At 48.6% G+C, this 13,865-nt stretch overlaps 1 protein-coding gene across 11 annotated transcripts in view; it reads left to right on the top strand.

Annotated features, from left to right (window-relative positions):
- NTRK3 (neurotrophic receptor tyrosine kinase 3) overlaps window positions 1-13,865 on the top strand; it is a 195,263-nt gene that overhangs the window by 89,328 nt on the left and 92,070 nt on the right. For 10 of the 11 annotated variants that reach the window (XM_068695400.1, XM_068695401.1, XM_068695402.1 and 7 more), the window contains one exon: window positions 9,979-10,167. In XM_068695400.1, the coding sequence (XP_068551501.1) occupies window positions 9,979-10,167 (189 nt within the window). Of the gene's footprint in view, window positions 1-9,978; window positions 10,168-12,460; window positions 13,813-13,865 lie in introns of those variants that run through there. The other variant, XM_068695411.1, reaches the window with a different exon arrangement.

Here is a 13,865-nt window from a genome sequence, read left to right as displayed (position 1 = left end):
TGTGGATATTTCCGACATAGACTTTATATTCCATCAGAGTCTTGTAATATTACAGGAGCAGATTCAGGATATAAACTGCTATACACCTTAAATACGTTTTGTTTCTGTAAGAAATGTGCTATTTATTTCGGGATAGAATAAATCTGAGAGATTGGTATCACTGCTGGAGATCATCTCAAGGAGGGCTGTGGAGGAACGAAAAAAAAAATGATGGCCTCTTCCAAGGCAGAAGTTTTAAATTTTCATCACTCTCATGCATGAGCTAAACCGAAGTGTGGTTGCAAAGGTCAGCTTTTATTATTATTTTTGACCACATAAGGATTTATTTGTTGCCTGAAATTAAGCATGGGCCTGACGTTTGGTTTCAGTCTATTGATTTGCACCCTGAGCAGAAGCAGTCGCTGCTTGCTGACAGGGAGCAGGCATGTGGAGTGTCCGTGGGAAGGGAACCCATCCCATTGCCATGTGCAGCCTCGACTGCTTGCTGCTTTCATAAAAAGCCCTCTTTAAAAAGGTCAAAAATAGACCAAAACCCAATAACCAAAGCTTATTTTTGTTTGAAAAATTAAGAGCACTACTAATTACTGCATGAGAACCAGATGGCGGTACTGACCAGTTTCACGGTCCAAGCAGTATCTTGGAGAGGGAAAAAAGAAAAAAAAATAAAAAAAAAAGGAAAGAAAAACACAAAGCAAAGACAAAGCATGTGTTGTGCCAGGTATTTTACATTTTGAGCACTCCTTTCCATCTGAAACCTCCGAGCGATGCAGAGCGGGGCGTTTATTTATTTTTTAATGCGTGATTTTTTATCTTGACAGAATATTAAACCAAAATAAGGGAGGCCTGAAAATTAATGTCCTGTAATGACAGCGCAATCCCTCGGTGTCTCGGGAGCCTCATAAATTGGATATCTGGAGAGGGGACGCGCAGCTTTCTGGGCTCGCAGGGGCTCTGGTTACTGCTGGAGAAAATCAGCCTCCGTGGCGCGGGGGCTGCGGGGCTCCGGGGAGAAGGGGCTGGTGTCAGCACGAAGCGATGTGGCTCCGAGATAGCCTCGTCAGGGTAATTGATCCTGAGCCTTTGCCTTTCCTGTCAGGGCCGCCTGGCTCCTTCCCCATCACCCCCGCCGCTTTGATGGCCCGTCAGGAATACGGGACTTGGCCCGGCTCTGCGTCCATCCAATAACATTATGAAATTGGTGGTGACACTTCCATTGGCACTAATCTCGGTAAGAGATTGGAGCCAGAGGACAAGCGCTTTGCTTTCATGGCGGGTGAGCTTTCCAAGTAGATCCAGGCGGCCCAGGACTGATCTGGCAGTGGGAGGGGGACAGAGGCAGCTGGGGGCCCATCGAGGAGGCTGATGAGGAACGTGCCCACGGCTGGTGCTTTTATTTAGGGTGCAGTGGTCCTGGCTGGTGGGGAGCACGTGCTGCTGCCCTGGCTTGTGCTGCGGAGATGCTTCTGACAGCACCTTCTCTCCTTGGAGGGTGGTTTTTAATTAGAGCTGGACATGGGACTTGGCAAAGGTCAGGGAAAGCTTTGGGTAGGAGTGGTCCGAGGTGCTGCCTCTGGGACCATCCGTGGTTCTCAGCATTTGAGGTATTTCTTGGCTCAGATATAGAGGTTCCTGCAACATCGGGCTCTTGGCTCAGGTCAGTGCCCCAGAGCTGTGGTGGGGTCCATCTCCTGGCTCAACTGCAGTGTAAGAAAAAGATGCAGCCTAAACCACCTTTGGTTTTGCTCTATCTTGCAGCTTTTCAGCCAGGATCTGGCCTGAGGTGGGAGAGGGAGCATCACCCCAAGCTCAGCTGAGCTGAAGTTTGCACAGGACAGCCCCCGCTACCTCCCCAGGCAGCCCCCTCTCCAGCCTCACGCTGCGTTTGCACGTTCACCCAAGCAAGGGCTCGGGGAAAATGCTTATCAGTTTGTCACAGTCTCCCTCTGCAGTGGCTGGGGGCCAGGAGAAAGGATAAAAGCCTTGGGCTGATGATAAATAGGAAATGCAGAAAGGAAATGCGTGTGCTCAGCGCTGAGCAGGCAGCCCTGGGTGTTTGCACGAGGTCATTCGGCTGCTGGGTGCCCGTGAGGAGGAGAAATGTTATGGGGCCGCGTGCGAGCTCTCGGATGAGTACAGCTATGGGGTCCTGAGGGCATGGGGGAAGCATATGCTGCTTCCTCAGCCTCGGTGTCCCCATATCTGGCAGCACATCCGAGCACGCCTGGGTGCCCATCGACCCTGAGCGAGCAGCCAGCCACTTAGCAAGAGATGCCAGGAAGGGAGCATTTCCCTTCTAATGAGCTCTAACGTGACCCAAACTCTCAGCAAGGGCTCGGTGGTGCTGGTCTCACGGGGACAAGGCTCGTTGAGCTGGGAGACCTCTCCATACCGTGGCTGGGACCTGCAGATCTCGGAGCCTGGCACCGCAGGGGCTGGGAGCTGGGTGGGTGGATTTGGGGTGGGAAGGTGCCTCCTGTAGACAAGACTGCTGGCTGTAGGAACTGCTGCAGTATATAAAGCGCATCTTGCAAACAGAAGAGATTAGAGAGCTGATATGATGTTATTCCGATTGATTTTGCTGTTGTATTTATACCTGGAGGTAAAGAGCAGACATACTGGAAATCAATCGGCCCTGTGCTTTTCCCCACTCCCTCTGCAGTGCCGTTTGAATGAAATGCTTATATCATTTTTACGGCGTGTCTGTGATAGGGATGAGTGAGCCGGGAGATTAATGGGCGCTGCTGCGGCCTTCACCCAGCAGCTGCCCAGCTCGCACCTCGTAAAGCCCTGCGCTGGAGCTCAAGGTGCCCCCGAGGTGACAGCTTGGAGACGTGGCTGGGAAATAACAAAGGTGAAGCTCCAGTCGGGAGGAAAGTTGTGAAGGGGAAATGTAAGTGGCAATAAGCTGAGAATTTGGGGCAGACAGCATGGTGCCCAGCTCTGCTTGGGTGAAGCCGGAGAGCTGGGGGCAGAAGATGAGGTTTTGGCTTCAAGATGCAGCCTGTTGGGATGGAAATGATGGCTTTGTGTGTGGGAGGTGAGGCACTGGGGACCTCATTTTGATGTCTCACCGCAGGTGTGGTACCCAACAACCATCCCATCCCTCCCCACCAGCTTTGGGGATGTGGGTGTTAGCTCCTAGCTGTGGTTCTGCTGCTTGTTCCCTTCTCCCGACACCTTTTAGGCAGGGCAGGCTCCTTCACTGGCCAATGCAAATTTCTCTTCTTTTTCATTGCTCTGGGAGCTGCTGCTTCTGGGGTGAAAGTGTTTGCTTTTTGGTGAACAAAGCAACTATCCAGCATCCTTCCCCTATTACGTGGCTGGAGAGTCAGCAGGTCTTTCTGCTGTAAGATCCAAAATATTCCTGTGGTTCTCCCACCCCCCGTTTTTGCAGTCCCTGCCTGGTTATGTGAGCTCTGAGTTGAAGCACCTTGGTACAGCTGGGCTGGGAGCTTTATGCCCAGATGCAAAAACTCCTGCTTTGCCTTCCTGCTGGTGGGCCTTGCTGTCACACACGGCCATGACTTGTTAAATACCTCTCTTTTTAATTATCAGATCGTCTCAGCATTTTCTGTTGCTTCTTCTTCTGGATTTATGCATTTGTGCCATCATACGCATTGACTTTACATTTTGTATGATAGGATCTTAACGTTCTTGTTCCCAAGTGTGAGGGCTTAGAAGATTCATACCTAAGTTCCATAAACAAACCTGGGAAAGGTGGGTTAAAAAAAGAAAAAAAAGACACAGGGAGTTTGGGAGAGGTCTGAGGATTCTCCACCAAAGTTGGGCTGGAGCGATGCTCCATGCTGGTAGCTGGTGTGGATGAGGGATGATGCACCTTCCTCTCCTCCTGCAAACACCTGGAAAACTCAGAAGGAAACCTGTGTCTGAAGAGAGAAATGGTCTTTGGCCAACGGCAGTGTTTTGGTAGCACTGTTCGATCAGGAAAGATCCCGAATCTGGTTGAATTGATGGTGATAAAGCAAGGACAGGGAGTGCTTACAAGGCTTTTGGGTTAAACCACGGCATTCTGTATGCGCTAGGGATCTGCTGCAGCTCGGGGGAGAGGCATCTCACAAGGACAACCCAGTGGTTGGGACGGGCATCCCAGGGGACACAGAGAAGTGGCTGCTTCCCCTGGCAGGAGGGCAGGGGACGGCTGGAGCCCACGGCAGCCTGGCTCCAAGCGGGTCCTACGCAGGCACCAAGCACTGCCTTGGCCCCGTGCCCGCATCTGCCAATAAAAATTAAGAAATTGATTTCCTTTTGTTTGCCTGACAGGACAAGGCTCTTTTTATGAGACAGTAAATGTGATCTCACTCTGAGCATGGCTAGAGTTTTAATTGTATTTGTTGTGCTTTCACTTATTGTTTTATGAGTTTCAGTTCTCTCCCTTGCTGGCTCAGAGAGCAGCCCTGGGGGATTGTTTGATTTCAGCTCCTGCAAAAGGTTGGGATTTCTTAAAACATTATTTATTTATTTATTTTTTTTTCTGAGCAGCTGAAGTTTTGGGTTAGTTTTCTGTCTGTATTTTATAAATAAACATGTATACGTGGATGTATAGCTCCCAATTGCAAAGCTCGGCAGAGATCCTGTTTTGGGATTATCTGCTTGCTTGACGGTGATACAGTCCCTTTGAAGAATAACATTTAAGATTAAGATCAGGGAAACGTGCAAGTGCCAACAGAGGTTTGAAGTCGGAGGAGGAGGGGATTTTACATGTAATATATATTGGGGTTTAATGAGTCCTGCTTCAGTGCTGCTATACAATGCATGGTGACCCACTTTACAGGAGTTTTTTTTCTTCTAGTTATGGGTCATATACAGTTCCTAATTAAGTAGGTTAATTATATGGCTCCTTTATATTACACAGGCAAATGCGGATGGCACAATTAGCTCTTGCAGTGATCGTTTTTGATCAGAAACTATGTTCTGAGTGACAGCTCCCAGAAACATGGGTGGAGGGAGGGGGATGCCCTGCAGCCCTGAGCTCTTGCCTTCTCATTTCTGCTTAAGCAAACTTCATTCCTGTGCTGAGAACGTGGCCAGGTGTGTGATGGAGTTGTCCTTTGTGAAACAACATGGAGACATCCTTGATTTCCAGCTGCTACAGAGAAGCAAGGTGAAGCCCCAGCCTGGAGCAGCTTTGGAAGCATCCAAAAGGGAGAAGCTCTCCTTGCTGAGGCTGGTTGCAAATGGAAAGTGAGTAGAGCTCTGAGCAGCATCAGGCCCAAGAGCTAAACTGTCCTTGAGAGAAGTTTCTTTAACCTTTCCCTTCCCGGCCAGCAGAGCCCCCCTGGAACATCCCTGGGTTATCTATTCCCATGCTCAGCCATCCGTGCTGCCAGGCATTAGAGAAAACATTCAAACCCTAATCTCCCTCAGTGCAATTTAAACCTATTATTTCTTGTTTTATCCCCAGTGGACATGGAGAACAGCTATTATATTTCTCTTTGCTGCAACCTTTTACATATTTGAAGGCTGTTATCACGTGTTCCTCTAGTCTTCTTCTCTCAACACAAAGCATAATTCTTTCAGTTTTCCCTTGGAGGTCATGTTTTCTACACCTTCCATCATTTTTGCTGCTTTGGAGAGGTTACTGTGATAGCAAGCTGGAGTTTTTGTTGTTCTTCACCCGTCTGCCTTGGAGCATTCATTATGTTATGGATGTGTGTGATGTGGCCATTATCTTATCTTCTCTAATCTGTGGTTATTTATAAAACATGCTATAATCCCGAGCCTGTGCTTTATCAGAAAGTATAGCTCTTAGTCTTGATAAATAATTTACCGTTATGATATGATCATGCAAACAGGGGGTCCTTAAGCTATTTGTTATTATTTGCTTTATTTTTCTTAAATAACTAGTTGTCCATATAACACTGTGAATGAGCCAGGAAATTCACGGGCATGGACTAAAACATATAACCTATTTCAGAGGGCTTTCAGATGGGAACAAAACCACCATGCCAAACTACAGTTTAGCCACAAGGAAGAGTGATGAGTAGGGAATGAGAGATTTTCTGAATAGCAGAGCTTTCAGGGCAGTCTGGAAGGGTATTTTCTCAGTGTTTGCAGAGATGATGATACCAAGGTGGAGATGGAGCAAAGAAAAGAACTGGAGCATTGCTGATAAGGCTGGGGGAGAAAAGAGGGTGGAGGAAAGGCTGGGATGGATGTTGTCCAAGGCAGGTGTGCTCTTGGGAAGAGGAATTGCCTGTAGAGAGGGTGTGTGGAAGGGAAGGGAGAATGGTGAAGTCTTTCGTTATGTTTATAGGAACAGCATTTTCAAGCTGCCTCACTCCTCTTTGGGTAACGTGAAATTAAATCAGACCTGAATTTTCCTTCAGGTCTCCCCAGACTTTTCCTGCAGCTCTGTGGCTCCATCATTGCTGCTGATATTGCTTCTCTGTCAGGAAAACTGTATGTGGTTAGCATGGAGAGCAGCTAAACTCTGTCCTTAAAGGTTGCGGAGATGCTCCTGGCTGGCAAGATCTCTGCCTGGATGGAAGGGGAGGCATCAGAAGCCTTTCAGAATACAGCTATGCCATGTTTGATGCTCAGAACGTACAAAAGCTTCTTAAAATACTAACAATAGACAGTTTTTATAGTCACTATCCACAATATGTTTGTCTGGAGCACAGACTGATTTATCCACCACAAAATCTATTGCATCACTCTTTAGATTTTAAATTTCAGAGGAGCTCCAAAAATATTTCACGGTGTTTTTAGATCATAGGACTATATACAAGGGCTTGCCTCAACACTACCCTTCACTATTCTGCATTTTTTACTGTACAAAACTGGCTTCATTCCTACATCCTCTGCCATTCCTCTGTCAAGTGGAAGATAAACCTAAATCTTAAAAACTGTACTCTTGTCTTACCCCATTTTTTTTTCCTTTAACCTTACCTGGAAAATCTACTTCTGAGGCCAGTGAGAATTCTTCCAAATAAAGCCATTCATCAGCATTATACATCAGAAACAAAACCTCTTTACCTACTTAGCAGCAAAAATATATATGATATTGCCAAGACAGATTAAAAAAATTGAAGTGCAGGTAGCTGCTTTATTTCTAGGAGTTACAGATAACAGTATATATTTGAGTGCCAGAGCAGTAGTCAAACCTATAAAAGTGATCAGTGACTGCTCGATATCAGTGATGTTTTTAAAGTCTGTCTCAGGCAAGTGCAGCAAACCTGGTGCTCCTCTGAGTCTCAGAGGGGCAAAAAAGTGGCCATGTGCTTAGACGGAGCTGGATCTCAGCTGTGACCACCCAAAAGAGATGGGAATGAAAGACTGAATGTGATAAGAAGCCATGATTGTGTTGTAGGAGTTAATGTTGCACCGATTTCTGCCCCCATGCCCTTCCCATCACCACCCTCATTAAAAATAGGGGAAACCTGGAGAAGTCCTCAGCTCTAAGTTGTGTCTTTAACCCAGTTACATCCTGCTGAGGATATTGGGGAGGAATTGCCCGAATGGTTTGTGCCAGCTCTGTGCCTACTGTGACCAGAAGTGTTTCTGAAATCTTGAAATCTGGTGCATTGTATCCATCATGGTATGTTCCTTAGGACTCAGGATGTTTTCTTCCAAGACCTCCATAGATTATTGCAAGGGCATAACGTGTGTGGTTTCATAGCCGCGTGGTGTCCTGACTGCAACTGCTTGTTTTCCCACTTTTTCCAGCTGAGAGGGTCATGGAGTATCAGAGCTTGGCTCTGAGGCTTTTGAGGATTGGTAGGTCTTGTAGATGTCCAAGCTGGGCACTGCTGATTTTGGTTGAGTCACTTCAGAGTACCTGATATTTGCTAGGGACAGGGAGTGCAAATATGGGGTCTGAAACAAGGGATAAAACATATAGAAAGCCTTCCCCCGAAGAACTGAGCTGCTGGGAGAAAAAAAAATAAAACAAAACCAAACAAAAACACCTGCAGAGTATAAAGAGGATCAGACTGGATCTGTTTATTGGCATGAAAGTTGCCATATGAACATCAGGGAGTAGTAGCTGCTGGCGATGCTTAATTTCACAAGTACCTCGGTCATGCCCTACTCCTTAGGATCTAGCCATGTCCTAACCTGCACGTACCAGAGGGATGCTTCTGTCATCTGGGGTATTTAGTGACCTTTATGGTCTCTCCTCAAGTCAGTGTTACCAGTTTATATCCAGCAGATTTTTTATGAGTTGTTTTTGGGAAGTGCACCTCAAAAAGCACAGGTGGCCCCTTCCCAGCACAGCCCAGCCGGTGGCGCAGAGCATGCAGAACCAGTCCTTTGGGTCCGCACGCAAAGAATTGATAATGTGAAGGAACAAAACTTCAAATTGCAATTCTTGCCTCTTTGCTTTTTGTGCTTGCAGAAATACAGCCTACGTAGTCCCACCAGAGGTATCTTGCGGCAAGAGCCGAGTTTTGTCTGTGCGTCTCACAGGCTGGAAGTCATGTTGGCCCAGGGCCTAACCTAAAAAAAGCAAGAACCTGCCAGAAGGAATTCACAATAAAGGGAGAGACTTTTTTTTTTTTTTTTTTTCCATGCGACTAAAACACCTGTCACAGCTGCCAGGACTCTGCTAATTACACAATAACTTTATTATATCCCACTTGGAAGACCAAACAATACTTGATGCCTCAAAAACGAGCAGCCTTTAGACGAGATTAATGCAGGCAGAATGATTGCGCGGAGCCAGTATTCACCCTGTCCTCCCAGAGACTCCGGAGAGGAAAATGGCTTGAAGACTCCCCTCTTTGTTGCTAGCACTGCATAATAAAGTAATTGTGTAATTAGAAATAGATTGCTGATGGGAGAGTGGTGTTTTCTATAGAACTTAGGTAAAAGGCCTGAATAGGTCTAAAGGCTCAATGCATCACCTTTGCTTGACCTGCTGGTAGTCCCTAGCAGCTTCCAGGCAAGAGAAAAGGAACATCTCTAGCTGAGTGCTTTTAACCTCCCGTGAATATGAATGTCTGGTTGCAGTGTGGTCTCTAGCGTCCACTCCTCGGGATCCCATGTTTATGTAGCACCAATAAATGAAGCAGGAATTAAAGGGTTTCATCTCGGGATGAAGGTGTTTTTGTGGAGCTGCTGTGGGCTGGCAGGTCGGACCCCTGGGATGTGCGAGAATAGAAGGAATTTGGGAATAATATATTAAGGGCTGTTTTCCCCTGAGGTTTTTCCAGCCTTGGCAGCTGATAGCAAAATTAGAAGGCCTAAAAATAAAACAAAGCATATACCTAAAATTCAGGAATAGCTGAGTATCGTGAAACAGGTCTGTCTGAGAGGCAGGCACTGGCTCTCAGTTATGGAAGCTCTTTCTTTCATGACTGGATTTTGCCTTTGGGAACAAGCCTGCCCCTGGCTAGGGCAGGATTAGAGCAGTGATGCTCTTGGGTGCAAACGCAAAGGTGTGAGGAGCCATTGGAAGGCTGGCGGGGATGGAGCAGTCCGGTTTGGCCATCTTAGGTTGTTCTGGGTGCATTTGGGCCTACTGCTGTCTTAGGACTTGAAATGAAGAGGGATATGAGGATGTGGAATTGGTGCTATGGGGTTTGCAGACCAGCCTGTGAGGGCAGCATTTGGCTGGGGTGCGGCTCTGGCGCTGCTTTCTCCATATTGTGCTGGGCTTGGGAGACTCCTGGTACTCCCATATCAGGGATTTGACTATTTTGGCTGTTTCCTAGCCTGTCTGTTGGTGCTCAGCCTTTCAGAGCTGGAAAGGGTGAGGGGAAATGTTGATTTTTGTGGAATAACACAGCATGAGCTGAGCAAGATCTGCTCAATCTGGTACCCTGTAATCAGCAGAAAAAAACTTGGTGTCTTCCTTGTGAGTTTCTTGGAGAAACTGGTCCTGGAGATGGGGCCAGGGATGGTAGGGCAGGTTGGTGAGAGTCTGCTGCTGAATCCTAGCACATGAGTATGTGGTCGGCAGGACTTTTAGGTCTCCTTTCCTCTGCCGTGCCTGATGGATGTGTCTGGTGTTCGCAGGTCCCGTGGCAGTGATCAGCGGCGAGGAGGATTCGGCCAGTCCCCTCCACCACATCAACCACGGCATCACGACGCCCTCGTCCCTGGACGCTGGCCCGGACACGGTGGTGATCGGCATGACCCGCATTCCTGTCATCGAGAACCCCCAGTACTTCCGACAAGGTCACAACTGCCACAAGCCAGACACGTGTGAGTGCCCGAGCCGGCTGGAGCCCACGCAAAAAACAGGGGACGGGTGGGGGGACAGGGGAAGGAGGGCGAGGAGGAAGAGGCTAAGAGGATGAGGAAGGAGAGAAGGATATATTTTTTTTTGAGGAGAATGGGTCTTGGTATGGTCCAGAAACCAAAGCGAATCTCAGGTCTCAGAAATCACAACATACATGTAGGTTCTTCCCAAGGAGACTTTCCACCCTCACCTTCACCTCCCTTCACCCTCCCTCCGCCACCCACCAGTCACCTTCCCCCCTTTGCCTGAAAAACGCCATTTGAAGCCAGGCTCTGCCTTGTTGGGTCCGAGGCACGAGCAGGAGCTGCGGGGACGGAGGTGACCCGCTGCCTGGCCGGGGAAAAGGACCTGCCTCCCCTTCCTCCTCCAGCAGCTTCCCAGCCGTGGGGCTGCCTCCTTGGCTCCCCGCCGGGCCGAGGACGAGCTCAGGACACGTGGCCATAGATGGGGCAGGTGCGTGGAGAACAGGAGGCTTAGATGCTGGCTGTCTTGTTTTCATGGGCTTCTCTAAAGCTTTCGCAGCTTCTCGGTGTAAATCTGGGTTGTGAGCTCGGCTCATTAGGATAGCAGGTGGTGGTAAAGTGGTCCTCCGTTTTGTGCTCCTAAATTCTGAGCGTGAAAGACAAGCAATGGGTAAAAGGATGTTTTGCTGGGAGTTCCCCACTGCTTCTCGTGTGGGCTGGGAGGTGCAGCCCCCCTCCTGACACACAGCTCACAGCTGGCAGCTCAGTTTTCCTCTGCTCTTTACCAGCTCTGAGATGCAGGCTGAGCAATGCAGGAGGTCCAGGCGATGTTCCTCCCTTGTTATTGCTCATCCCTTTGGCATTCCTTGGTTCCGGGGGCAGAACCGGATCTAATAGCAAATAAATCAAAGCTTGCAAAAAAAAAAAAAAAAAAAGGAAGGACGGAAAAACCAAACTTGTCCCATCTCCCATGGCCCAGCCCAGCAGCAAGGAGTGCCGCACCGAAGTCGCCTCCTGCTCTCTCCCCTTTGCTGACTCACGAGCGCAGGAAGCATAACTCAGCCTCTGGAAGCTGGAGCGCTGGGAGGAGGCCAAGCTCCCAACCTGCAGGAGCTCAGCCAGCATAAAACCCTCTGCTGGCATCGCTCCTCCTGCCCGAGGAGAGAGACCCGCAGCTTTCTGCTCCGTGGGGGGGCTCCTGGGGCAGACCCCTCAGGCGCCGTGAGTTATCACAGCTCTTCCATCGCCAGAGCGAAGGGGTGTATCCAATTAACGCGCCCGGCTTTCCCTCTGATTTTCATGTTAATGCACTAAATTTGGTCTGTTTGCAGAGAAGGGGGAGGAGGGCGCTGATTAGGCAGGAGCAGAGAAGCTGAAGGTAGCGTGGTTTTGCTGTGCCGTTAATTATACTTTATATATTGCTTATAGCACCTCATCTCAAAATGATTTACAAACCCTGATTGCTTGGGGAGGGAGGGGTTCCCCCCATGTTTTTTTCTTCTCTTTCTGTGCTATCTCTCAGATCGCTTTCTGTGCAACCGTTTCAGTATGTGAGTGCTGTTGCAAGGGTGCAGCCGCCAAGCTTAAAACCCAGAGGACTGAGTTTTGCCCTGAGCATTTGCCCTGTGGGGCTTGTCAGATTGGGATGGGTTGAAGGGGAAGCTGCTTGCAGCAGGATTTGGCCTTGGAGTTTTACAGGGCTGTTTGATTAGGATCTGTGGATCTCAAAGTGTGCCTTGAGGGGCACCCAGAGCCTTTTCTCCTGTGGAAGGTGCCACAGGGGGAAAATGCAGCGATAACAATAACTGTGCACACCCTGGAAATCCACGACAAATTGCTCACTTCTGTGTTCCAGCTTTCCTGGGGCTGTGAGGCAGCACTGATGGAGCCAAATTCCCCACCCAGGTGCTACATTTGGGTGCTAACAAGAGGCAGATCACAGCTGGATGCTGGCAGGCTGGAAACTCTTGTGTTTTTTTGGAATTTCTTGCCATTCACAAGGCAAAAAAGCAGTTTTGGAGACCTCAGGCAGAGTTGAATTTGGTGTGTGTTGTATTTTAGTCCCTAAGACTTCACTTGGACAAAACTTCTGACTTTACTGGTGGCTTTGCTTGAGGCTGGAAAGTTTCGTAATTCACCTTTTAAATTAAGTGTGCTTTGGGGAGCTTTAGCTGTAAGGGTTTTGTTTGATCTGATGTGTTCTGCTCAACTTAAACCTGAGCTGGAGAGTATTTGTTGCTCCCATTCTCCCCATGGTTTTCTTGCTGGAGGGTATTTCTTTCCCCCTGTGCAGAACTTGGACACAAACATTTCTTCATTTCTGGTGCCACTTGGAGAGAGGAGAGCTCCTCTGGCCCAGGGAGGGTCTTGGTGCCCAGCTGAGCCCAAACTGATGAAAGGAGTCACCTCCCTCCTGTCACCTGCTGAGCCTCAGCCCATCTGCAAGGCTGCAGCGTCCTCAAGCGAAGGAGCTCCGTGGCACCCAGCCTCTCCTTTGCGCAGAAGTGTTAACAGAGAAAAACATCCTCAGCAAGCGATTTCTCCTTCCATCGCTCAGCTTTTCTCCTTCCTTCCTCCTGCAAGTGTCCCTGTGCTCTTGGATGTTGTCTGGGTGGAGGACATGCCGATACCCATTACCGCACTGCAATGAGGAGAGCGAACTCTATATGCTTAATGCAGTATTAATAGTACATTGATGTGATATAGATTTCTGTCACCCTCTATACTAGCAAACATCGCTTATCACGCAGGGATGACGGATGTTTATTCCCAGCCACTTAGCTCTGCATAATGGAATCGCAGCTGAAATATGGCGAGCAGCTCCCTGCCCACAGAGCTGCAACCCCTCTTGATCCCGCTGTGCGAGGCTGTCCCGTGGGCTCCTCACCAGCTAACGTGTCCTCTGGGAGGAGAAGAAGGTGCTGGGAAGAGAAGAAGAGATGAAGGGTGCTGGAGCCACCTCTCACTTTCTTGGATTCACACAAATTCATGTCTTTCTGATTTAGAGGAGCAGGAGAGAGGAGCTGGGCTCAGTGTCCTCCTCCCTTCCAGACTGAGCCATGGAAGAAGCTGCATCATCCCGTTTTCTCATGATAAAACATCAACTCTTTGAGAAGATGCTCCCCGATCTTTACACATTAACTCCAAGACATTCTGGGCAGCACTAGGGTTTGCAGCCAGTCCTCATTTCAGCCATCCTCAGCACCACCTGGAAAGTTGGGCAACGAGGACTGACAACGAGGACAGAACAACCACAAAACAGTTGTGGAAGAATAACCTAAAATAGACTTTTCCTCCTGTTCTTTGGCACGTGGAAGAACAACCAAGTGGCACGTCTAGTTGGCAGATGCCGGCAGGAGAAGCGACAGGTTGTGAGGAGTTTGCACCTCTCTACATTTGGAAATAAACAGATGAGAGGAGAAGAACAGGGCCTGTTGTAAGGCAAGCACCGTAGACACAACATCTGATGAGGAGATGGAGCTGTGTGGTTCTGCATTCTGTCATGAGGTCAGGGGGCTTGGTAATACAAAATAAGATCCAGTCTACCCACATTTGTGTCCAGAAAACAGCTATTGGTCCTTATGGGCAGGAAATGCCAGCTCAGTACAACAAATAACTCCTGGTCAGCGGAAAAAAAGAAGGGAGCATTGGTAGGTAGAACATTGTCATAGATGTGCTTCTTGGCAGTAAGCAGGGGC

Source organism: Anas acuta, chromosome 12, assembly GCF_963932015.1.
Source record: "Anas acuta chromosome 12, bAnaAcu1.1, whole genome shotgun sequence".
In the NCBI taxonomy this organism is placed as follows: domain Eukaryota; kingdom Metazoa; phylum Chordata; class Aves; order Anseriformes; family Anatidae; genus Anas; species Anas acuta.
The sequence above is the reverse complement of the archived record's forward strand: the minus strand, read 5'-3'. Positions and strand labels throughout refer to the sequence as shown.